This window comes from Gallinula chloropus, assembly GCF_964237585.1.
Source record: "Gallinula chloropus genome assembly, chromosome: 7".
Classification (NCBI taxonomy): Eukaryota; Metazoa; Chordata; class Aves; order Gruiformes; family Rallidae; genus Gallinula; species Gallinula chloropus.
This window is the reverse complement of record NC_140092.1, coordinates 18,904,091-18,927,971: the sequence shown is the minus strand read 5'-3', so window position 1 is coordinate 18,927,971 and position 23,881 is coordinate 18,904,091. Positions and strand designations below refer to the sequence as shown.

General features: G+C 40.9%; 2 protein-coding genes across 3 annotated transcripts in view; one reads left to right on the top strand and one right to left on the bottom strand.

Annotated features, from left to right (window-relative positions):
- The window catches only part of LOC311193804 (uncharacterized protein), a gene marked incomplete at both ends in the record, with an annotated part of 28,594 nt that extends 22,001 nt beyond the window's left edge, over nt 1–6,593 (bottom strand). Inside the window, 2 exons of the mRNA XM_084266745.1 lie at nt 1,361–1,447; nt 6,206–6,593. Coding sequence (XP_084122871.1) covers nt 1,361–1,447; nt 6,206–6,593 — 475 coding nt within the window. The remainder of the gene's footprint in view (nt 1–1,360; nt 1,448–6,205) is intronic.
- PPAT (phosphoribosyl pyrophosphate amidotransferase) overlaps nt 1–22,056 on the top strand; it is a gene marked incomplete at its 5' end in the record, with an annotated part of 44,960 nt that extends 22,904 nt beyond the window's left edge. Inside the window, 10 exons of one of the 2 annotated variants that reach the window (XM_084266841.1) lie at nt 8,954–9,020; nt 12,451–12,657; nt 13,890–14,002; nt 14,101–14,246; nt 15,523–15,595; nt 17,195–17,346; nt 18,491–18,618; nt 18,902–19,123; nt 19,861–19,981; nt 21,610–22,056. In XM_084266841.1, coding sequence (XP_084122967.1) covers nt 8,954–9,020; nt 12,451–12,657; nt 13,890–14,002; nt 14,101–14,246; nt 15,523–15,595; nt 17,195–17,346; nt 18,491–18,618; nt 18,902–19,123; nt 19,861–19,981; nt 21,610–21,785 — 1,405 coding nt within the window. In that variant the 3' untranslated portion in view covers nt 21,786–22,056. Of the gene's footprint in view, nt 1–8,953; nt 9,021–12,417; nt 12,658–13,889; nt 14,003–14,100; nt 14,247–15,522; nt 15,596–17,194; nt 17,347–18,490; nt 18,619–18,901; nt 19,124–19,860; nt 19,982–21,609 lie in introns of both variants that reach the window. The other variant, XM_084266840.1, reaches the window with a different exon arrangement.
- Between the last annotated feature and the right edge of the window lie 1,825 nt (nt 22,057–23,881).

The following is a 23,881-nucleotide window of genomic DNA, read 5'->3' as shown; positions in this document are numbered from 1 at the left end:
GGGTGCCATGCAATTACTTAAAACACAGAAATACAATATCTTGCCATCTTTTAATGCTTCCTTGTTTCTAATTATGAATTTGCTTTAAGACTCTAAAAAAATAGGTTTATCAAATTACTTTGGATGGTGGTTTCTCATGCATTTTCTAAGTCTTTGCAAATACCACCTCCCCCCTCCCTCCCAATTTAAAAAAAACCCCACAATTCCAGTGCTTCATCAAAGAGAGCAAACATGAAAGTGCACAGTAAGCAACACAGCCTTTAGCAATCATACTGAAGTGATAAATGCCTTTGCAACTGTCTTACTCTAAAAGGGCAAGCCAGGTTACGGGGGTTGGATACTTCATAGTCACCGAGTTTTGTGTGATGGCAAAAATATCTGACCTTTGCTTGTACATACAGCTTCAGTGGAGCATACTTGTGTATCATAACCTGTCTGGGGACAAGTCTGTCCTAGATAGAGGCAATCTGTGCTAGTCTGTAATTCATTCTAGATGTGAAAAAGCTGTACTAACAGATACCAATTTCTTCCCTGTTAGTCCTGTGTTAATCTGACCCTCAGCAGCAGCCAGATCACTGATCTGTTGTTGAGGAGGGTTTCAGGTGACATATCAATTATGCTTTCCTCATCTCTTCCTGAGGGAGTGAAAGTAAATGTTTCTTTATAGGTGAATGCAGCCATAGGAACTGCTGCAGTTGACAGCTGCCGACATTGGATAGGCTTGATGCAAACTCTGCTCAGTCTTACTTGGAGTACTTCAATTATCTGTATTTCCAAAGCAGTTCATTCTTCACTACTAGAGAGCACCAGGGAGAAAAGGCCCTAAGACGGCTTCCAGAAGAGTAGTTATATGTCTGATGGGACTAAAGCATTGCTCCCCACCCCCTTGCTCGGAGAGGGGATACAGCTGCTTTGAGGAGCACTGCACATCTGGATTGCTCAGTGGGACTGGCCTCACCTCTGCCTATCCTGGCTCAGGCATTCACTCACGCTGCTTTAAGCAGAAATTACATGAGCTGGAGAAGATCCACAAGTTGGCGTGGGTATCTCACACTACTGCTTGGCATACTTCCCACTAGCATTTAACAAAATCAATGTGGTTAATATGATTAAGCCATAGCATGGGATGTGTTTTGAATGCGAATGGTGGTCATGCAGCAGTTAGCTCATACACAGTGGGCAGCATCTAGCAATGCAGGAGACTGCAGAGCGCTACAGCTGGGAGGGACATGGTGTAAAAGTGGTTATTTTAAAGCCAGGTTGATCAGAAACAGAATGACGGCGTATCCAAGCTATCAGAAAAGCGCTCTGACGGCGATGCTGCTTTATTAGATTTGATCTCTGCGCCATCATACTATACCTAGTTGAACTGGTCTGACATGTGACATAAAAAGTAGTGGATCTCCTGAAGCATCCTCCTCATCTTCTAAAGAAACTGATACTTCACCTAGGAAGGAAAGAGTTTTTAGATGAAAAATAGGTATGGACTAAATGAGCTTCAATTACTTTAAGTGCGAATGTCCATACACTATGAGGAGATCATTAACTTTGTAATCCCCTCACTTAAATTTGTATTTATACTGAATTTAAAATTCCTTTGTCTGGTCCGCATAAGGGGATAGGAGTTATAAGAGGTAAATTAAGTTATTTTATATCCTGCATATGAAGCCTGTTTGAAACTTATTTTAAAATTCTTGTAGAAACCTTACTTTATTCTAGTGACTTGCATGCTTTTCTGACTCTGTATTTGGGGTGGGTAGCACATTAAAAGCACAGTTTGAAGGTAGATCATGAGAAGTAAGAGACATACAAATAAAACTGGACTTTGCACATGGATTCAGATATCCATAGATCCATTTACATTACACACACAAAAGCCACTAAAAAGATTTAGAGAAGAGTGTGAAGACAACAAGAGTGTTCTGCCAAGAGCTCTGGGTACCTATGGAATTGATTAATGGTGCCAAGAAAGCGGGGAAATACTGTGTCTAGGGAACAGACAAGCTAGTAGCCAACATGATTCGGGCTAGCTGTTTATCGTGTGGTGGTCCTAGTTTTGTTTAAAAAGCAGCCTTACTGCTATTTCTATGTGAGTTTGGAAAGTAGCGTATACAAGTCAGGTTCTGAATCAGCTTTGTCTTCACAAAGGACAGACTTCTAAGTTGTTCCACAGCTATACGCTGCATTCAATGTACCATGTTGACAGGAGGTTTGAAATGTTGATTGACTGTAGGTGGAGTGAGGTAGTGCCATCTCCAGCCAAGCAGGACACACAGACAAAAGCTACCCGCTCAAAGGTTCTGCCATGGTTCCTCACAAGGAACAGCAGTGCAGTGCGGCCAGGATGCAACCCGGCATCTTTGACGTAGGTGAAACTGAAAACTGCCTTGGAAAACAATTATCCTAAATCCTCCTGGCTTCCAGCAAGACTGGGAATGACTCATAGATGCAGTGGCACGGTCTCTGACTGCTCTTGTTTCTCGCCTGGGAGCTGACAGAGGGAAAGGTGTGCTCGTGCCTCTGCCTCCAGAGCCAGGACTGGCACTAGGGCTGTGCAAGAGCTGCAAAGCAGACTATGGAGAGGGGAGATACACTGGAAGACTGCCCCAAGTGTCCTGGGTACTGGGATGAGCAAGTTTAATTACATTAAAAAAGAACATTTTCTTATTTGACGTTAAGTAAGAGTGAACACAAAAATAAAATACTTGGGGGGGGAGTGAAGAAGTATCTGATAAACAAAAAAGTTACTTGATGAAGAAGAATGATATTGCATACTTATTAAAAAACAACAGGCATATAGAATACTTGTCGATGACATATTTAATGTTAAAATCCAGACATGGAAAAGTATGCGTGAGTGGCATTTTCAAGTCGGCATGTCTGAAGGATCTGTTTGTGTCTAGCAGCTGTCTGAGTTTTATAGGTATGACAATATTCTGACGGCTGATGCATTTCTGCTCAGGCTTGGTAATTTTTCTGCATTTGCTGTGGCAAAGTGAAGGGCAAGGAAAGTGGTCAGTGCATTAATATTTAAACATAGCAATACAAAAAAGTAAGGAACTTAACATGAGTTACTAGGTGAGCTTTACTTCAGTAAATCAAGTATTTAATTTGTTATTGCTTGATTTAAATTGAAAAAACAAAACTAGTTAACAAAATGGGAAGGTCATTCATTTAAACTAATGAATGATACCATTTGTCATTGATGTGCACTGTCAATCACTACATGGATTTTCATGTTTGTTGATTGCTGGGATAATAAACTAGATTTTAAGAGGAGTGAACAATTTGAGTTTTATCTTTTTAAATTACTATTTAAACTATGGCTCTGTGTTTATTTCTGGAAATGTGTATTTGGGGAGGCTTGAGTTGCTGTATGTGCTTATGCAAAAAGTATCATTTTTCCACAAACAAACTGGGAATTGACATGTGTGTGTTGCTACCAAGTTTGTCCCAAGACACCTCTCTCTTAGATTTCATTGTGATTTTCAGTATTCATTTCTTCAATTACACTTTCAAGAGAAAACTGATTTTACAAGATATGAAAGAAACCTCAGGGAAACATTATAGAAATACCACCCAGTCCCATAAACCCAGTCTTTTTTTCCCTTTCTTTCCCGCCCCAGCAATCCCCTGGTAGTTGAGACAATCAAACAAGTCAAACACAAAGACGTGCTTTGTAGCCCTGCATTAAGGGTGGGCATGAATATTTAGACAGAGACTAAGCAGAACGGTAAAAATACAATAGTTTCTTTGGGAGGATGTTGGGAGCAAGCCCTGTCCCTGGTCATACTTTTTAAACAAAAGAAACTGATGGAGCTACTAGGTTCTTAAAATAAGGACATGTGAGGTGGACAGTATTATTTGGCATAGGTTTGAGTTTGTTGTTGGCATTTTATTCTTGCTGCCCAAGTGAGGAGCCTAGACAGGCATCCTTGGTTCCTCCAGCTCAGCCAAAATGACGCTTCTCAGCCTCTTTAGAGGAGGGGGGCTGCCATTTTCCCCTCCTCTCCCACAACGTACTGTGGTTGAGAAAGAGAAACCCAGGAGGGGACCTGCAGGGCCGCAGCTGTACTTTAGAGGACGATACCTATGTTAAAGCAGTCCCCTTCCTCCCGCAGGCCGGGGGACCAGCCAGACCACGGCAGGGGCAGTGAGCTCCCTCCACCTCTGCGGGGAATTGCGGTTCCTTCTGTGGGAGAGACACCTTCAGACCTGCCCCCACAAAACAACTCCTGAGCATCACCTATGGAGCCATAAATGTCCTCTTAGCCTGACAAGCCCTTCGAAGTACTGAACTGGGCAGACATTGTAACTCTGCCTACAGCCCAGAAAGGACTGGGCCTCAAGCGTGGCATCACTTGCTTGGCTTGTAGTCTTAGAGGAAGACAGTTGATGTTCTCACAGCTGTTCCCCCTGCCCTTTGCTACACATGTGTGTATTCTGTGTGTATTCTGTATAGCTGCAGGACGCGTTTCTATCTTTGTGGCCGAATCATGATGGTTGTGGGAATCTTTGCCTTTAAAGTCTTACCATTAGTGCTACATTAGTACAGTTAGTTGCATTTACTTTCTGTGTACCCATAAAAATTGTCTGTGGTTTTTTTTCTTTAAGGGAGTCACAGAAATGCTTGCACATTTGAGAGACATGTTTTAATTTCATCACCTTTTAAACCAGACTGTCCTAACGCTTCCAAACAAGGTGTGTCTCACCCAGGGGTAATTTTTTTAAGATATATTCTAGTTTGGGACTCACAACTGAAATTAACGTTTTCTGATTTAAACTTGCTGGAGGGCTAAAGCAGATGAGAATTAGGATTAGCAGTTGGTGCAAACTACATCAAAACACAGAGGGTAAGATAAGGGCAGATCCTCCGATGAAGGACACTGTCTTAGTTTCATGTATTCCTCAGAAGCGTAACAGCTTGTATTAGCCTCAGTTCTGCAAGTTTAAAAATAAAAATGAATTGCAATACACAGTGCAGAGAGCACATGTGAAAACAGTACAAAATTGCCATTTTAATTTAAAGTGACTTTGACAGATTGGAGGCTTTCTGCTAGCGGTGACAAATTAAGGTCAAGTTTTTTGTTAAGGTAAACACTGGCAAGAAAAATGGCAATTTCTTTTCCTCAGCATAGTAGAGTGAGACGTGGAAAGGTACAAGGGCAAGTTAGATGCCCAGGTCCTTTTGGTGCCTTTGGCAATCTCCCCTGACACAGATGTTGACGTTTTTTTGGTTTCTTAAAAAAGATCCACAATCTTAATTAATGTAAATTGCCACATACCGGGGGAACAAACGGCTAAGCTTTGCGTTTCTCTTCTTAGCCATCTTATTTTGGTACTTATAACTACTACTGGGGCTTATGCTTCGGTGACATTTAGGATGTGACAAGGAGATTTGAGTGATGTCAAATAGCAGATTGACCCTAATGAAATGTTAAGCACAGCTTAAATGCATATGTAGAGAGGCTTGAATAAAAACATGAGAGATGCAAATAATTTGATGAAAGCTCCTTCAGAATAAAAGCAGTTGCATTCATTTGGCTTTCCTCAAAATAGTCTGATAAACATGATGATTTTTACTGTCCTTCACTATGTTATAATTTTAAAAAAGCTATTAAACACCCCTCTGTTTCTCAGATATTTAAGTTGAATTGGTTACAAATTCATTTAATATACACCTTTAGTCATCACACCTAAAGTTTCACTTACAAACAAGTCAGAATAAAAATCCTAAATTTCACTTGTATCACAATCAACGATTTCTTTTCCCCCCTAAAAATCACGACAGTTCCAGTCTTTACTTTCACCTTTCATAAGTTCACATCTGAATTGGAGCCCTGCAAAACCTGCTTCCCAGAGCACTGCAAACAAATGCCAAAGGGAAAGAAAACAGCTTTCCTTAATTTAACGTTCCAAGCCAGAGCCAGGAGCCTTTACACCCACGAGTACTCACCGAGGCGGCAACACAAGCAGTGAGCATAATTTTGCTAGAATTACGCTGTATTTACAGGCTTCGACACTGGTGGGTGCTAACATTTTATTCCCCTGCGCGAAGAGTGCATCAAGTCAGTTCTAACAGCGCTGCTGGGGCTGCGCAACCTCAGCTCCGGCTCGAGCAAACTCAGGCTTCGGTTTTGTTCCCTTTGGTTTTTAAGCAAAGAGAGAGAAAAATAGAAGGAAAAACAGGTATTTTTTTTTTTACCTTGCGTGCTGTCTGTTGTGGGGCTTGTGTTCGGCTGCGCCTCAGTCGCACAACACCTGCCGTTTTCTTCTGCTGCTAATTGTGTGACAGGTTCGTATCGCAATATGGCATCCAGATCATGGAAAAACTTCATGGTTTTAGTGACATCCCCAGAGTTGTGGGCATATTTAACCGTCCTGTATTCATACTTGAGGTTTTTATACTTTGCACGGCACTGTTTCCAATCCCTGCAAACTCCTAACTCCTGCAACCTTTTAGCAATGTAGATAAATATTCCTTTATTCCTCAGGGTGCCGTGGAGTTGCTTCCTGATATTTTTTTCTGACCAGACGCTTAACAAGGCTTTAACCTCCTCCTCAGTCCAATGCTTCCCTGCTCCACTCTCCATGTTGAAAGTGACCTGGAAATGATTCACTATTTCTAGCCAAGATTTTGTTTCCTAGGAAACCAGACGGCTGGTTGTCAGTAAGCTCCGCCGAGATGAAAGGATCTGGTTTTACTGGCTCAAGCTGCCTGAGGGGAGTAACTTGAGAAACTGCCAAATAAGCAGGCTCCGTGTTAGCGGCGGGCGAATAAAGCAGCTCGGGCGGGAGCGGTGCCGGGGAGGGGGGCGGAGGGCTCCGCGGGGCCGCAGCCGGGCAAGGCAGCGCCTGGATGCGGCTGCTTTAACCCTTCCCGGGGGAAAAGAAAAGGGCGGGGGGAGCATCGGAATGAGCTCTCCGGTGGAAGGAGAAAGAAGAAATAATTAAAGAAAAAAGCAGTCACACTGTCTTGCTCCTTTAAAAGCAAAATACACCCGGCACGGAACACCCCCGTGCTTGTGCTTGCCCTTGGCTGGGTGGGCATTGCGGCAGCTCACCTCTCCCTGGGGGGTAACAGTTGGGGACCGTGGGGCTGAGCCTTCCAAACGGCTTGCAAGTTCGCAGTGGCTGGCCTGTGATAGTAACGTGGGTGGGATCGTCCTGCTTTACGTTTGCTCCTCTGTGTAGTAGTCGGGTTTGAATCGATGGTCATGTATGCGCGTTTTGAACCCCGGTTCGTTGGTGATTAGGGATGCTTCAAAATCTCACTGAATTGCGCATATTTGCGAGCTTTGCGGCAATGAAATCGAGCTTCCTTTTATTCCCCAAGTGCCACCAAGGACTTGCAAAGGCCTTTCTTTCCTTCAGGATGTTTGCTTCCCTCTCTATTGATTTCGTGGATGTTTAAAGGGACAGTGCCGGTATTTTAATGGGAAGTCTCTGTAACCTTAACACTCGCACTTCAGCTACTGAAAGCAGTGCATCAACCCATAAGCTTTGCTACCGGCCCTTGTGTTTATAGACGGGACCTCTTCCCGAGTTAAAACAAATGCATCTAAGAATGTCCTTCTCTCTGATTTTTCTCTTTGAGAACTGTGTCAGTAACAGGGTGCATTCGTTCAGATATGTATGAAGTCGGGTTGGTTTTCTGTAAGCAAATGTTCTTGAAGATTCTGGTTTACTTGCAACTGGGGCTGGTCACTAATAAAGGGATTTCAGAAGATGAAGAAAATCTGTAATGAGCACAGTCAGTTGTAGATTATAATCCATTCTGAAGAGGGTTTTTTTTGTGCCCAGTTTTATTGTTGCTTATACGAAATAATTCCAGGGAGTTAAACCAGTCTAATCATCTTAGCATCTGCATCTAATATTCTAAAAATATTCCAATATTCCCTTTTCAGGGAATACATTTTTGCTTCATCGTACATGAGAGCGGGCTGGGCGCTTGCCAGTCCACCAAAGTGCCTGTGAGGGTTACAGAAGAGGTGGGCATATGGCAGCAGTTCTGTTAGAGGTAACGCGCTGCCTTATTCCAGGAAGACTTTTATAGGAAAATCTAACACCCTGCACTGTTACCCACAAAAAATCCAGCCTGAAAAACATACCTGTTCAGTAGATAAGAACTGAAACATCCACCTCTGGCATGGCAGTGTCAGGGTATCTGTGCTGCCTGCCCCTGTGCTGGGTGTACACCTGGACACTGAGTGAGGAGAAAGGGCTGGGGAGAACAGGGACCAGGCTGGGGAAAACTCTGTCATTTCAGCTGAGAACAGCTCTTCTGCACAACGCAACACAACTGCCAGCCTGAGGCCAAGCTGCTGTAAGAGAAGCATTTCCATTTGCAGCCACACTGTACACCAGAGTTGTTTTGCTTGAGTTCAGAAGCTGTGATGCTTGATACTAGTTTTACATTTATCAGAGGGTCCATATATACCTTTTAGAGGTGTAATGCTAGCATGACTGCTTAACTGCAAGTATGTGGAAGCTTCTGCGTAGATGAGCAGTGGAAGAGCATTCCTTTAGGCAGAAACATCAGTTTCTTAACACCCCTCCCCAAACCAGAGCAGAAGTAGAGGAGTGCTGTAGAGCCTACTACTAGAGCCTAGACTATCACCGCAAAGTGGCTTTTCAGATTAAACATCTGCTGTTATTTTATGCCCACACTGAAATAGGACTGCAGTAAGAGCCTGAGCCAGTGCCTATTAGTGGAAAGATTCCCAGTGAATTCAGTGGGCTTAGGCACAAACCTTATGTGACTGTTTTGAAATAAAGCATAACATGGGCAAGAAACCAGTTTTGATTACAAGCCTGTAAAATAAAACAACAAATAATCTTACATTAAAATGTCATGTTTCAGAGAACAGATGAAAAACGCCAATCCATTGTACATTAAAGCATTTAATTCTAAGCATTTTAGTGCTTTGAGTTAATTATATTTTGTCCACAGGGGCCAGGAGAGTGCTGGAATTGTGACAAGTGATGGCGAGTCATCCCAGGCATTCAAAGTGCACAAGGTAAAATGGAAATGAATGTTTTGTAGACACCTGACTGAGATGCATGGAAGTTTGTTTCATCTAGGAAATGGAATAACTAGAGGGAAAGTAACATGTTTAGGTTTTGTCAGTGATAGCTTCTGTTATTTGTGCAATTTCTGACTTAAGTGCATGTTTAAAACAAATATGTCGACATTATCCTGCTGGGTGTATCCGTGCACACAGAAATATCCAGATCAGGCTATTAAAGTCACCAAAACTACTTAAAATTCACCCCGCATCTAAGGTGTTAACTGCAGAGCACGGGTGCAACTTGAGATCCAGAGGAAAGAAATACACATACAGGCTATGCACAACCAAATGGATGACTAATTCTTGCGTTAGTGAAACTCAAGGAAGTGGCAGCTACTTTACCCATAGGTAAAAATAAACAGAATAAAAGATTGAATGGAGACCTGAGAAGGTCACACAGTCTTTCTCGAGCTAAGAGAATCCCAGGGGATGTTAAAAGACATAAAATGGCTATAGCCTTGAAAGTATTACACCAGGAGAATACCTGCATGCTCTGGGGATATATCTGCTTGTTCTGTACTGAATAGTGATCATCAGCCTAGTCCATCCTGGCAGAGCAGAGAAAGAAGAGCAGGAAGTCAGACCACATCAGCAAAATAACCATGGGGCAATTCTTGATGTGTGTTCTCCAACCACAGTCAGAAAGCAGTTTGTCTTCATGTTCAGAGGTCTCCAAGGAAGCTGTTCAGATGAGTTCAGGACTAAGAACTGCTTTGCTGCAGCAGCATGTATATCTATGCATGACTGCTCAATGCCTCATGCAGAATCTTGTCTCATCAGGCATCATGTCTGTCGCCTGTTCAGGCATTTCCCCCCTCCTGTCTGTTACTTACAGCCTGATACACACAGACACAGAGGCACACAGACACACACACACAGACACATGTAAATGCAGCTTTTCCCAACTTCAGCGATGTTTTATCTGTTCTTCATTCCTGTTTCTGCTTGGGTTTCAGTTTTTCTTCAGATGTACAGGAGTACCCACTTCCTTTAAGGTGGGCAGCTGTACATACGCTGCAGTAAAAAGAACTTCTCAGAATGAACTTCCAGCAGGTGATATCATAATTTGTAGTGTTTCTGTGTTACTGAGCTGCAAAACTCAGCTGTCATGCTAAGAATTTAATTGACTATCTCATCATATCAGCTTTGGTATTTTAAGGGTGGCAGAGCATTTGATGGTTTCTTTTATCCTTGAAATATGTTTCTCAGCTGCAGCACTTTTAAAATCTGTAATAACCATAGTGTAATAAAGAGCCTGCAGAGTACAATTTATATGGCTTGTTTAATCCTGGAAGTGGTGCTAATGTATCGGGCATTTGGGTCTGTTACACTAGTGAAAATATATTTAGGACGCTTGACGTGTAAACCACTGCATAAAAATGTCAGCAGCTAAGATGCTGCTGTATCCATTTGTCCTCCAAACTCCAGTTGACTCTTCTTCAGAGCAGGGACAGCAGCATGGAAAAATTGCCTGCTTCTCACTGCACTGATTTACTTCCCACTGCTTCCATGAAAACTCACCTTTGCCAACAGTTTACAGTAATTCATATATTAGAGTACAGATGGGAACACCTAAGGCACGGGTATGTGCTCCCTTCTGATTGTTGCTGGCCTTTGACCACAGACTAATAGCCCCTGACAAAGGCAATTAATATTTTGTTTTAAACTCCCCCAGAAAGACTAGTCCACATTTGCCTGTCAGAGCCTTCCAGCTAGATTTGTATAACCAGACATTACTGTCGTAATTCTGTTAGTTCAGGATGTGGAAAACCCTAAAATCTCTTGTACAGACAGCGATGCCTGTAGGAGAAAGACTTTGATTGTTTCACACTTGGATATGCAGAACAATGTATTAAAGTAGCTGTTCCTCAGACCATTATGTGCTGGCATGTACCAAGCCTTGTATAATACAGACATAAGATTGTCCTCACTGGGAACATTTTATACTGGTATAATTCACATTTGCCATCCCACACCACCGCAACTTAAGTCAGAGGAGTATTTCAAAGTGTGATTAAAAGATTATGTACTTCTGTAACCAAAACTGGTTTAAAACAGCACTGCTTGTTTAAGCTATCACAATGCTTAACGCAGCCACAGCCATTAATACTGGACCTGTGGACTGCCGGATCCCCTGTTAGGATAAAGTTGCCCTAAGTAAAATAAGAGTGCATGGTTGTGTTTCTGTACATATATGAGCACGTGGTGCAGAGCCTAGACCACCTTTACATAATCTGTGAGACAAGAGATGGCATGCACTCTGGCATAAATTTTGCTGAACAATTAAAGCAAACACAACAGTTTGAGAGTCTGAAGCAGTAACTTTTTAATGTGACAGGGAGTATCGTAAAACCACATGTGCAGCCACAGCCTCTGGTACTCTGATTCCATAGCAGTCACAGCAGAAAACACACTAATGCCGAGCTTTCTTCAAGCTCTTTGGGCTGAGCTCTGACAACAGTTTCCAGAAACCAATTTCCATCCTTCCTGCCCCATCCCACTCTACTGTTGTACCTACAGTGCAGGTTATGAGCCCTTCACAGCTTCAGGCCTCTCCTGTGTATCTCTGAGGGTCCCAGAGGAGTGTTGTTATCATGTGCTATCATGTGTATCACAATCACTACGCACGATAGGGGAACCAACCGTAGAAGCACGGAAAGATTTTCCACAGGCAGCAGCAGAAGCAGTTTGTAGGAGAACCTGGAGTCTTAATTTCTATTTCTCAGTGCAGTTTTTTCCAGGCTATTCTTGCTGCTGAACTGTTTCCACAGAGAGCTGGGTATCAAAAGAAGCTCCTGATGGCTGACTAAAAGGTTTTGATGAATATCTGCGTTAGATAGACGATAACTTGGCTCTATGAAAAGTTTAAATAAACAATGCAACCTCTCAAAAAACCCTTTGTTTCTTCTGACACTGGCAAGAATGACAGTAAAGTCTAAGAAACACTTTCATGGATGCAATATAAAAGTAAATCCAATATACTGCTAACATGCAAAAGGTATTCTGCACACAGGATTTGCCCTTGCAACAGCTCGCTGCTTTGCCTGCGTTCTGGCAGTATTTTTTCTGATGTTTTTTAAACAATGCAACAGTGTGCTGGTCTTTTTTAGAAGATGTATTTTTAGCCAGGGAATAGATTGTTCCATGAAAACACAAAAATGTATATTGCTTTATTTAAAAACAGGAGTAATGGGATCTGATAAATCACTGTGACACCTACTCAGCTTTTTTCTTTCCCTTGTCTTTCAGGTTATTTACCTTTCTCTTAGTTTCTTGTATTAATGCTGTGCCAAAAGCAAACGCAAGGAGAAGTGAGGAAGTTGCCAAGAAAATCAAAACCAAACAGAACTTTTTTTCTCTTTTTATCTTTCTCCCAAAGGGAATGGGACTTATAAATCACGTCTTCAATGCAGACAGCCTAAAAAAGCTGTATGTTTCAAACCTTGGTATTGGGCACACAAGATATTCCACCTCAGGAATTTCTGAGCTGCAGAACTGCCAGCCTTTTGTCGTAGAGACTCTGCATGGGAAGATTGCCGTGGCACACAATGGGGAGCTAACAAATGCTGTACGACTCAGGAGGAAGGTTAGTATCTCTTCTGGGAGGCTCTGGTGTCATTTCTTTCCGAGTATGAAGCAGCACTAAGTTTGCTAGGAGTTTTCCATAACACCGTACTGCTTGGAGTAGTGAAAGAGCCCCATAATCAAAATAGTTTGTTTTGGAGGAAAAAAATCCTGGGGAGGGGAGGCATTTGTACTGTCACGAGCAGTAAATCCCCAGTCCTCTGGGCTGATGGTCACATTCCTATGGACTGTAAGAAAACTAACTCAGCAATAACGAAGGGTAGCATGGCTTGAAGCTCTGCTCCTTGGTGGTGTCTGATAGAAGGAGCAAATCAGATGGAGGCATAATAAGGTGAGGTTTGGCTAGATCGATATGTGTTAAAGAACCAAATTAAAATGTAGCAGGTGTTTCAGTCTCTTCTATGACGTTCCAAAAGGCGAGAGGACGTGCTCTTGGCATTGAAGTGAGGCAAAAGTATGGCATGCCCAAAGGAACCTAGCTCGTCTTTAATCAGAGCCACACGTGTCTGAATGGATTGGAAAATGAAACAGTGGTGAGGAAATGTGGATGGAGAGTGAAGAATCATTGTTACATGAGATGTAAATTGATTGCTAAAGAAAAAAGTTGACCTGTAATGCACATAGCATTGAACGGGTTGTAATAGTTGGTGAGATACACTGCAGATTCTCTTCTCCCTTAGAAGCATAAGCATGCCAGGACAGAACAGTTTGACTGACCAGGTCTAGAAAACTAGGTTGTGGGATTTCAGTTCTTCAGTTGCAGTCTGCTTCCCTTCACACCTCTTGTTTTGTTGTTGTTGCTTTGTACCGAAACCACCACGCTGCCCTGATATCTCTTTCTGTATCTGCTATAGGTAATTTTGTGTTTTCCCCTGGTATATTTTCCCACTCTTCCCAGAGCAAGCAGAAGCACAAAGCTGATTAAGTGGCCCAATGATAAATTTATGCCCTGAATATTAGTGGTATTAATTTTGTTTGAACATGGAGCAGAGGAATGAGGTGCAAAGGGAGAAATGTAGTACTCAGGCATAGATAATTTTACCACCTGTTTTTACATATTCAGTTTATTTGAAGAAATTTGACATTATTACAATCTGATCTGATACACTTTACATTTTAAAACATTTGTTCATTGCACAAAGGTGGTTTTAGATTAAAATCTGAGCAGTGTTCCATGGGGTTTTGTGTTTTTTTCTTTAAAGCTGGTAACACTTTTGTTTTGTGTCTCAAAAGCTTATGCGGCACGGTGTAGGGCTGTCGACCAGCTCTGACAGCGAACTGATCACCCAGCTGCTGGCCTTCACACCCCCTCTAGAAAATGACGACACAGCCGACTGGGTAGCCAGGTGAGGAGGGTGGGTTTCAGGACCAAGAGCAGCCATCTCGGCGTGGTGCGCCGCTGGGTGTGTGACACACGTTTATGTTCACTTATGTCTCATTTCAGAATAAAAAACTTAATGAATGAAACTCCAACTTCATATTCATTACTAATTATGCATAAAGACATAATCTATGCGGTACGGGATCCGTATGGGAATCGCCCGCTCTGCATTGGTCGCCTAATTCCAGTAGGAGACATGAATGGAAAAGGTAAACCATACATATATATCCATATGCATATACATACGGGTGTGTGAGTGGGTGTGTGTTTTATGCCTGAAACTGCTGATACAAGTAATTAAAGCTAGAGTTACTGAGGTATAAGTAGGAATATGTGACGTGAAATTAAAATATAATGTTGGTAAGGAAATAATAATTTGCAGGAAATCTGCAAACATTTTTACCATTCCCAGCAAAAGGGAATCCTGGTCACCTGATGAGGGTGTCAGAATTAGGCAGCCCAATGGTAATAGAATATTTGGGAAAATTTAATTAACACTTAAACAGGAAAGCAAGGATGAACAGAATCACAGAAGGGCTGAGGTTGGCAGGGACCTCTGGAGTTCATCAAGGACCTCTGGAGATTCTCTGCCCCAATTCCCCTGCTCCAGCAGAGCTACCTAGAGCCAGTTACTCCAGGACTATGTCCAGTCCATAGACAAGCCTGGTTTCTATCTTTCTCCTGTAGTAAGGTGGCTGAAAAGTGCTGAATTACTGACAATGGATTTCTAAATTCCAGGCACTTCCAGCCACATATAGCGTGGTAACAACACCATAGAATCAATCAATGGAGAAAATTCCTGTTCCTGTTTAGCCTGCAAATCAACATTTTTTATGTAGTGAGATTAAAATCTCATTTATATAAAAATAAAATAATTCAAAGGCAGCATAGTGAATACCTTTGTTATCTTCCCAAAACTTGATAGTTCTAACCACAAGAAAAACTATCAGTATTATTTTGAAGTATATAGACATTCCCACCTTATGTTGCCCAGTTCAATCTTTCCTGTGTCTGAGAACTTATTGCAGTTCAATCCAACGTCCATTGTAATCAAAAGAATCTACCTATCAACACTTAGCATAGGAGTAAGGAGCTCCTTGTGTGAACAAAGTAATGACGTATACCTAACGTCACTGAACTAGAACTGAAAAAGTTGAAACAGTGCAGAGATAGATAAGGTAGTTATCTGAATTGTTTCTCTTCATGAGCTGTGAGTCAATATGATGCTGTTAGTTCTACTTCTGCCTAGAAGAGGTTTTTGATGTTTACATTGTTTGTTGGGGTTTTTTGTGGGTTTGTGGGGTTTTTTTAATAGCATTACAGAAACTTGGAATGCTATACCTCTTGGTTGGGAATCACAACAGTTTTTACTAGTGCACTTGGCAACCTTAACCATAACAAGCCAGATACTGCAGTAGAAATGCGATGATGGGGGGGTAACAGTAACAAGAATTGTGGACTCTTAACTGAAATCTTTCATTTCAGGGAAAGATAACAGTGAAACAGAAGGATGGGTGGTCTCTTCTGAATCCTGTAGCTTTCTGTCCATTGGTGCAGAGTAAGTGCCCGACTCACTTTTTCTGAAAGCTCATGCAGTGATTAAACATTAAACCTCAAATTGCCAAATATCATCTGTAGCAATGTGAAAGACATGAAGGATTAGTGTGTTGGGCTGTTTGGAGGGGGCCTTTTTACTCGTTTATTTAATTGAACAGATTAATGTAAAATAATGTGTTCAGAAAGTAACAGTAAAGATGACTTCACTGTGAAGTAAATACTTCTTGTTGCATTCAACCTTGTTATTCATACAACTTTTTAAATGTAGCCTTGTTTGCAGTAGAGTGGTATTACAAAATAATTGAAACTCCTTCTGTGTGTGCAAACACCCATCAGAACCCAAACACGAGGTGACATTGATGTTACCTCTCTAGCTCAGATACTCTGAAAAGAAAGGTGTCATAACTTTCCCTGGACAGAAAGAAATGCTCTTTGGGAGACCGCAAATTAATCTTTGGATGTTTGGAGTGGAAGGCAGTTAGGAACTAGAACATAAATGACATAAGAAAGATTGTGAGGAAGTAAATTTAATTTCCTAATCAGACATTGTAAAAATGTGCATTTGGGGACTAGACTAATAAGTAAAGTTGGATCTCCTTCAAGTAAAATAACTGTGAAAAGATGCATTCAGAACACAACTGAATAAACAGAAATGTAAAGCAAAATTGGGGAGCAAGGTGACTGCAATTCAGAGATCTTTTGTTCCATTCTGCGGTGTTCTATTGTAGGTGTGCTGTTCCATATTTTGTTGCTGTAACTTCTACCCTTTCTGTAGGAACTGTTACCTGTTGGTAACGGGCTTTCTTGAGACAATCTTTTCTAATTGTGTATAAGAATAACTGTTTTCTGAAACTTCTTCAAAATCTCTGTTGAGAGAAACTTACCATGTAGGATCACATGGGATTTAAAATAAGTCAATTTTATGTCAACTTCTGCTGTAGCCAGTGCTGCTGTCTGCTAATGTTAGTATTTGACCAGCAAATAAACATAGATTTCCTCACCTTTGGTTTATAACTTCATTATATTTCAGTATTTGGGGAAAATTGTGGATTGAAATTTTTAGAATAGCCAGGACTCACTAAAGGATCCAGAAAAGTGTTTAATAAGGTTAAACATATTAACATATTAAACCTAATACTATTCCACATTTCTGTAGATAGGAGAATTGGAATGTACATTTCCAGGCAGCTTTCTGGCATTCAGGGGTAGCTGTCTGTTAGCATGAGACGGGTATTTCTCTAGACATCCTGTGGGGCAGGATGTTTTTGGCTACCGTCTTTATTCTTGATTATGGTTTTTATATTGCATTATAATATTTATTAGATTGCATGAAAAAGTCCTCTAGTATTGATGTAGCAATAAATTATTAAAATATATTCAATCTCAATTATGCCTGTGCTAGACTGAGTACTGTGCATCTCACATATAGGAAGAAAATACCATAATTCTCTGGTACTAAGCTTTAATTTACTGCTTTGGGATATTAATTCTGACTATATTAGTAAGAGTCACTTGTCTCAGCGTGTCTGAATCTATTTTATATTTCAGAAGGATCTCCAGGCTCAGGACATTGCTAAATGCTATGTATTTCTCTTTTCAGGTACTACCGTGAGGTCCTTCCTGGAGAGATTGTGAAAATATCCAGATACGATGTCCAGACACTGGATGTTGTACCAAGACCTGAAGGAGATCCGTCAGCATTCTGCATCTTTGAATATGTTTATTTTGCAAGGCCAGACAGTATTTTTGAGGGTAAGGAGGTGTAAAGTACAAAGCTCCTCCCTAAACAACAGGGAAGTGTTATCCTGCAGAACTCTAGGAAGGATCTGGGATCACTGAACTTGAGCTTGCAGACCAGGGCTGGGACAGTTGTAGAGATAAAACTCATCAAGAGAAGCATGTAGCATCACCCTATTGCTCCTGGCTATGCAGACAGCCTCAGTCAGGCTACCTGCATAGTCCCATGGAAGGGAAGAAAAGAGCTGCTAATCTGATTGAGGCAGAGGAAGTATCTCTTGAGAGTGAGAGTCTTAGGAAAGGAACTTTACTAGTTCTTGGAAAACTTTTTAAAAGTTAGACTTACGAAATAGGATCTGCAAAACAACTTCACCTTGGTGCTTTCTCTACAAGGAAGGGTTATTTCAAGAAGATGCTTCCAATATAACTTGTAAATCTATGCCTTATTGAAGTACTTGGGGTTGTCAGCCTAATGGTTGTATTATTTCAGTGAAACCCTTCAAAAATTGGACTCTCACAACTAACAAACAAGTTGTGCTTTGCTTTCTAGGTCTACGGCAGCTGTTGATCCTATACAGTTCCCCACCCTCCCAGACCCAGTTTCATCCCACATCCCTTTTTTTTCCTGATCCTCTTAGCCTTCAATATCCTCACTACTTACATTCCTTAGTACTGCTGCTGTACCCTTTTCTGTGCCTCATCTCATCACAGTATCATCCCCAGTTCCCTCCCATGTTGCCAGTTTTTTAGGACCATACAAGCTTTTGAATTTTTCCAATTGATTGAAAGTTAATAAGCAGGCAGACGTCAGGAATGTACTAACTTTGTCTACTGGAGACACTGGCCTATAAGTAGCGCACGTGCCTTATGAACAGGCAGGAATAATTTCTGCCTCTTTCCTCCTGCAAACAGATTTTGTAACATCCACAGGACCTTTGGTTACCCAATTAGGGCAAACTGTAATTTTAATCCTATAAATGTGAATGTAAGAATATGACATGGGAGTAAATAAAGAATGACCTTATGTGTGACTGCTTATTAGTTCTGGAGCTTTTCTCACTGACTTCTACACCTGCAACCTGCCACAGGAGCTTGTACAGCAGACAGAGAAGAAAACTGAATTATGCATACAAGGAAAAACACTTCTTGCTGTTCTTAGGTCAGATGGTGTATTCAGTCAGGAGAAGGTGTGGGCAGCAGCTTGCTATTGAAGCACCTGTGGAAGCAGATCTGGTCAGCACTGTTCCAGAGTCCGCAACCCCAGCAGCTCTTGGTTATGCACAGAAGGTATACATTAACTTGCCTTTTTGTTTTATTCATACCCCTTTTTGTAATGAGGTATTATGGTACAGGCCATTTGTATGGATAAAGCCTTGTATCCTGAGTACGCCAGGTACTCATACTGAGTCATCTGCACTTGGTTTTTTCCCCCTGTATTCCACTACATTAAGTTCTTTGGTTACTATGAACACACACCAAATTCTAAGGTTGCTTTTAAAAGAAAACACCAAACAGTGAGAGTAACAAGTTTTAAAGATACTAACTCTGTGTAATTGTCTCCTGTTTACAGTGTGGGCTGCCCTATGTTGAAGTGCTCTGTAAAAACCGGTATGTAGGAAGAACGTTTATCCAGCCAAACATGAGGCTACGGCAACTCGGAGTTGCAAAGAAGTTCGGCGTCCTGTCCGATAACTTCAAAGGCAAGCGAGTTGTTATCATTGACGATTCGATTGTGAGGGGCAATACCATTTCACCCATCATAAAGCTACTGAGAGAATCAGGAGCCAAAGAGGTGAGTTAATTTTCGGTCAGTACAATACAGTTGCAAATAGGAGATAAACGGGAGGGAAGAGTGCTGTCTCTGTTCATACCATACTTTGTTTCCTTATTTAAAAAGAATGGCTAGCACGTGTTTGTTGTGAAGCTAGTTTGAGAAGTTAATTTTGGATGACTGTGATTATTGGGAGATTAAAGGGGAGAGGAACAGGCCCCGTTTTTAAAGCACGATCTGGCAAATAGAGAATGGAAAGCAGGTTAGGTAAGACCAGGAAATTGAGTACTGATGGGATATTCCTGATGTGTGTGTGACTCGTGGTGCTGCAGGAAGTACAACCTCACTGCAGTAAACAGGCAGTTGCCTTAAGTCACCCAAGAACAAATTTTTTAATTAAGATTTTTAATTGAAACTAGAGTGTGCAAGTCTCATCACTGGAATAAACATGCTCTGTATAAAGTCTGACTTTGTAAACAGAAACGTGCATCAAGGATTGAACGCCACGGAAGAAAAGCAAACTCAGGATGGAACCTTTTAGGTTATTTCCATTAGGAAATACTGTAAAATAAATTCTAGAACTGTCTTTCTGCTGCTGTGTTGGCATCTCAGAAAAGAAGCACTTTTAAGTGTAATGACTTCTGTAGTGCTGTGTTCTGCTCCTCATGATTATTTTGCAGAACTGGGACTTTGGGATTTTGTTATGCTCTGCAGACCTGCACCTCACAGTGCTCTGTTTTGAAACTGTTTTTATTCAGGTGCACATCCGAGTGGCTTCACCGCCCATAAGATTTCCTTGTTACATGGGAATAAACATTCCAACTAAAGAAGAACTCATCGCCAACAGACCTGAATTTCATGATCTTGCAAACTATATAGGTAAATACTACTTTTTCTTCCTCCCCCTCCACCCCCTGCCCTCTTTTTTTTTTTAGTTTGTGAGATTGTACCTGTAGGTATTTTTTTGTCTACATCAAAATAAAGAGCATTACATCAAGGCAACAGTGGCAAATCTCGGGGTTGATACAGTATATTTCTTCATTGTGAGCACCAAACAGATCAAACCCATTTAGTTACACTTATTTTTTTAACACACAGTGAATTATATTTCTCCAAGCAATAGAAGGCATTAGAATAATTTCATAATCAGAAGTTAGAAAAAAGGTATGACAACACAGCTTTGCAATACTTAGCTCCTTCTGGGAAACTCTTTATAACAAGGAACTACTGTAGGCAAAATACCAAGAAGAAAATCTGTCCTACAGTGGAAACTTAATGCAGTTTCACTTTCATGAGATATTAATAATAAATATGTTTGGAATTTGTAAACACCCACTGATTTTTTCTACAAATTTATGTAAATAATTTTAACAACAGTTTTTGAAAGAAACTACATTTGAAACTAGAATCATAGAATCACTGAATCTCCTGAGTTGGAAGGGACCCATAAGGATCAAGTCCAACTCCTGGCTTCACACAGGATGAGCCAAGTCAGAGCATGAGACTGAGCGCATCGTCCAGATGCTTCTTTAACTGAGCCAAGCTCACTGTTGTGACCACTTCCCTGGGCAGCCTGTTCCAGTGCCCAACCACCCTCTCAGTAAAGAACCTCTTTTTAATATCCAGCCTAAACCTCCCCATCTCTAATCCAAGAACATTAAATACATTCTGAAACCTCTAGAATGAGTCGCGTTTGTGGCAGAACAAAAGAAGAACCAACAGTTTATGTTGTTTGTGATGCAGCAAATAATGTGCTCTTTATCAGGGTATCAGCAACACAAGTCATGTGAAGGCTTGTGAGTGAGGAGATTTTTGGCTTGTTGTACTGCCAAATATGTTTTTAAATGGTTTAAGAACATATCTGTGGTTATAGTTAGGAAATTGTAAACTTAGATTTCCTGTGTTAAATATTTACTTGCACTTGCTTTGTAAAGAATTCTTTTCCCCAAAATTATACTGAAAGTACGTTGAAGTATTTCAGTTTTTAGGATCTCATTTCTAAGTATTATTCACAAAAGAATGGGTGTAAATGATAGAAAACTACCGATGTGAGAAGGCTAGCAAACTTTCCTACTGCTGGAACGTCTGCAGAAACCACATACTGAATTAATGTGATGGTCTTCCCTTCCTACCCAGTCTCAGTAAGGGTGTGTAGTCCTAGGTAGGCAATTTGGGAAGCACCAGCTACGCACGCTTCTGCTTCCAGCCCTGAAGTACAGGAAGCTGAGAGAGTCTTGGTACACACTTGGGACCTTGTTTCTGTTTTTGCAGTATGTGTGCCATACTTGCTCCCAGCTCAGACCCTTCTGTCTAGACTGCAGTGAGCCTGCTCCCTGCACAAAGAATTTGAGGAAGGCAAGGCAGGATCGTTTTTCCTATCCATTCACTTTAGGGAAGGTGATCCACCTGGCATCAGAATCCACGTAATAATGTGACCGCAATTCCAAAGAGCATTGCATTTGGTACAATAGCGCAGCTTTAACTGATGAATGCTTGATTCCCTCTAGGAGCAGACAGCGTTGTGTACCTTTCCGTGGAAGGGCTGGTATCATCCGTGCAAGAAAGCATCAGAGCACGACAGGAGAATGAGAACAGCCTCAAAACCCACAAGTCGCGCGTTGGAAAGATCGGTCACTGCACAGCGTGTCTCACTGGAGAGTATCCCGTGGAGCTGGAATGGTGAAGTTTCCCTGGATGGACGCCAGTTCATCTCTTGTTGAATGTATCTTTTTCAAAGATGCCTCCTTGCTAGTAGCCATCTTACCTTTAGGTAATACGGAAAGCTTATCACAGCTAACTAATGAGCGTCACTAAATTACATCTTTACCGTAAAGACTTACAGGAAGCCGGATGTGCTGATGAGAATCAATGTAAGCAGATTAAAGTACAAAATCATATTGTTTTCATAGTTTGGACGCACAGTTGTGCCTTCTATTTTCTCATTAAATTTTATAAAAGCCAAAGGATTTTTTTTTTTTTTAATTATGTAGCAGTCCCAGAGTTTTTTGTTTCGGTCTTGCCCCAAAAGATATCCTCCCTGTTTGACCTGCTCTGAAATTGTGAGTCATGTGGTGTAATTTCAAATTATCATTATCAAAGTCTTGATGCAAAAGTATGTGAACTTTGTGCTTCTTCTTAGGGAAAATACCAGATTCTGAAGAATCAAATTGCTCCCTCAGCATCTTAAGAAGTACCTAACTTTTGCAATGTATAGCTAAACAGCCTTAATTAATCAAGCCCTTTGTAACAGATTCTATGAACTAGCATATGATTTTTAAAAATGAAAACTCAGGGAAATGCTCAGCCAAAAGCTCTCTAGCTTTATAACTTTAAAATTATTTTTTGAAGTCCAGTGTAATTACATAATTTCCATGTGCTTCTTATCAGTTGCCAGTAGGATGTGGAAAGACTAAAAATACTTAGTACTGCCTTTTCCCCCCCACCCTGTTTTATGTCTTGTTTTCTCCAGGGTAAGTCCTGACAATTTCTGAGCTAATGCTCAGTGTGCTTTCCATATACCAACATCCAAAGTATACTGAAAAAACAAAGTCACCTTTCATTTTTAACAGTGAAAACTATTTCCTACATCACTGCTTTTATCATAGACATAGTTGGCTTTTTTAAAAAAAGACTTCTGAAGAACCATTAGATATTTGTATGCATGATATTTTTAATTCGTCACAATTACACAGTTAGTTGTATACATGAAGCTCGCTTGGACAATGAACCACTAGCTGAAAATGGAAAAGCACCTTTGAATAATGTTGCAGATTTACGCACAACTGTAAAAATATTTTGTATACCTCAGTTTTTTCACTGAAAGCCAGCAATTTAATTTTAGATTTTCTATTTAATATTGTGTATTTTGGCCTTACAATTGTTTGTGACACTGTTAAAAAAAAGAATAGCAAAGAGCTTCTTCCTCCCCCATCATCTTCCACATTGTTCACAATTATAGCATTGGTGATTAAATTCAGAAGGGAACTTTCTTGCATGGGATTTGTAGCAATTTTGTCTGATAGACAATCACAAAACTAAAGTCCCAATTCCAGAAAGCATCTAAATACATTTAATGAAGTCAAGACTCTGCCTTGCGCAGTGGAATCAGAACCTTCCTGCCATCAGGCCTATGGGAGAATCTAGATTTTCGTAAGATCTTCTTCATCAAAGCCCAGAGGTACACATTCAGGGATGTATGTGAATCTCTTCTGTCTAATTAGCAAGTTCAGTTGGTTTTTAATGAACCATAACAGTTCATCTGGACAGTAAATTGAGCAAAAAAAAAAAAAAGAACAAGTTCCAGATTAATCGGGGAGGAATGTGAGAGAACAGAATTTATGTCATTTTTTATAAATATTCTTCCTTCTTGCCACCATAAGAATAACCATGTTTAAAAGGGGTAAGTCAAGCTCTTAGGTTACAGTTCTATGTGACAAGCCATTTCTACTCGAGTTAAAAACTTAGGTGGAGAGTTTAACCAGGTTGCAAGCAGAAGTCTTAACGATTTACCTGCAACTGTCTATAGAACAGACTGTACATGAAACTTGTGCAAATACTCTTCTAACCTGTTTTCAATAAAGCTGGTATTTTGGAAATCTGGTAATAATTACTTAAATGGGATTTGATCATTAGATGGCATAATTCTGATTTCAGTAGGGGTCCTAGTGCCTTTTATTCCGAGTTACGTGTGTGAAGTTGCAAGGTTTGCTGCTGTAAGCACTGTCATTTTTATACACACTACATGCCTGATCTTCAGTACGTTATTTTTCAATCCCTTAA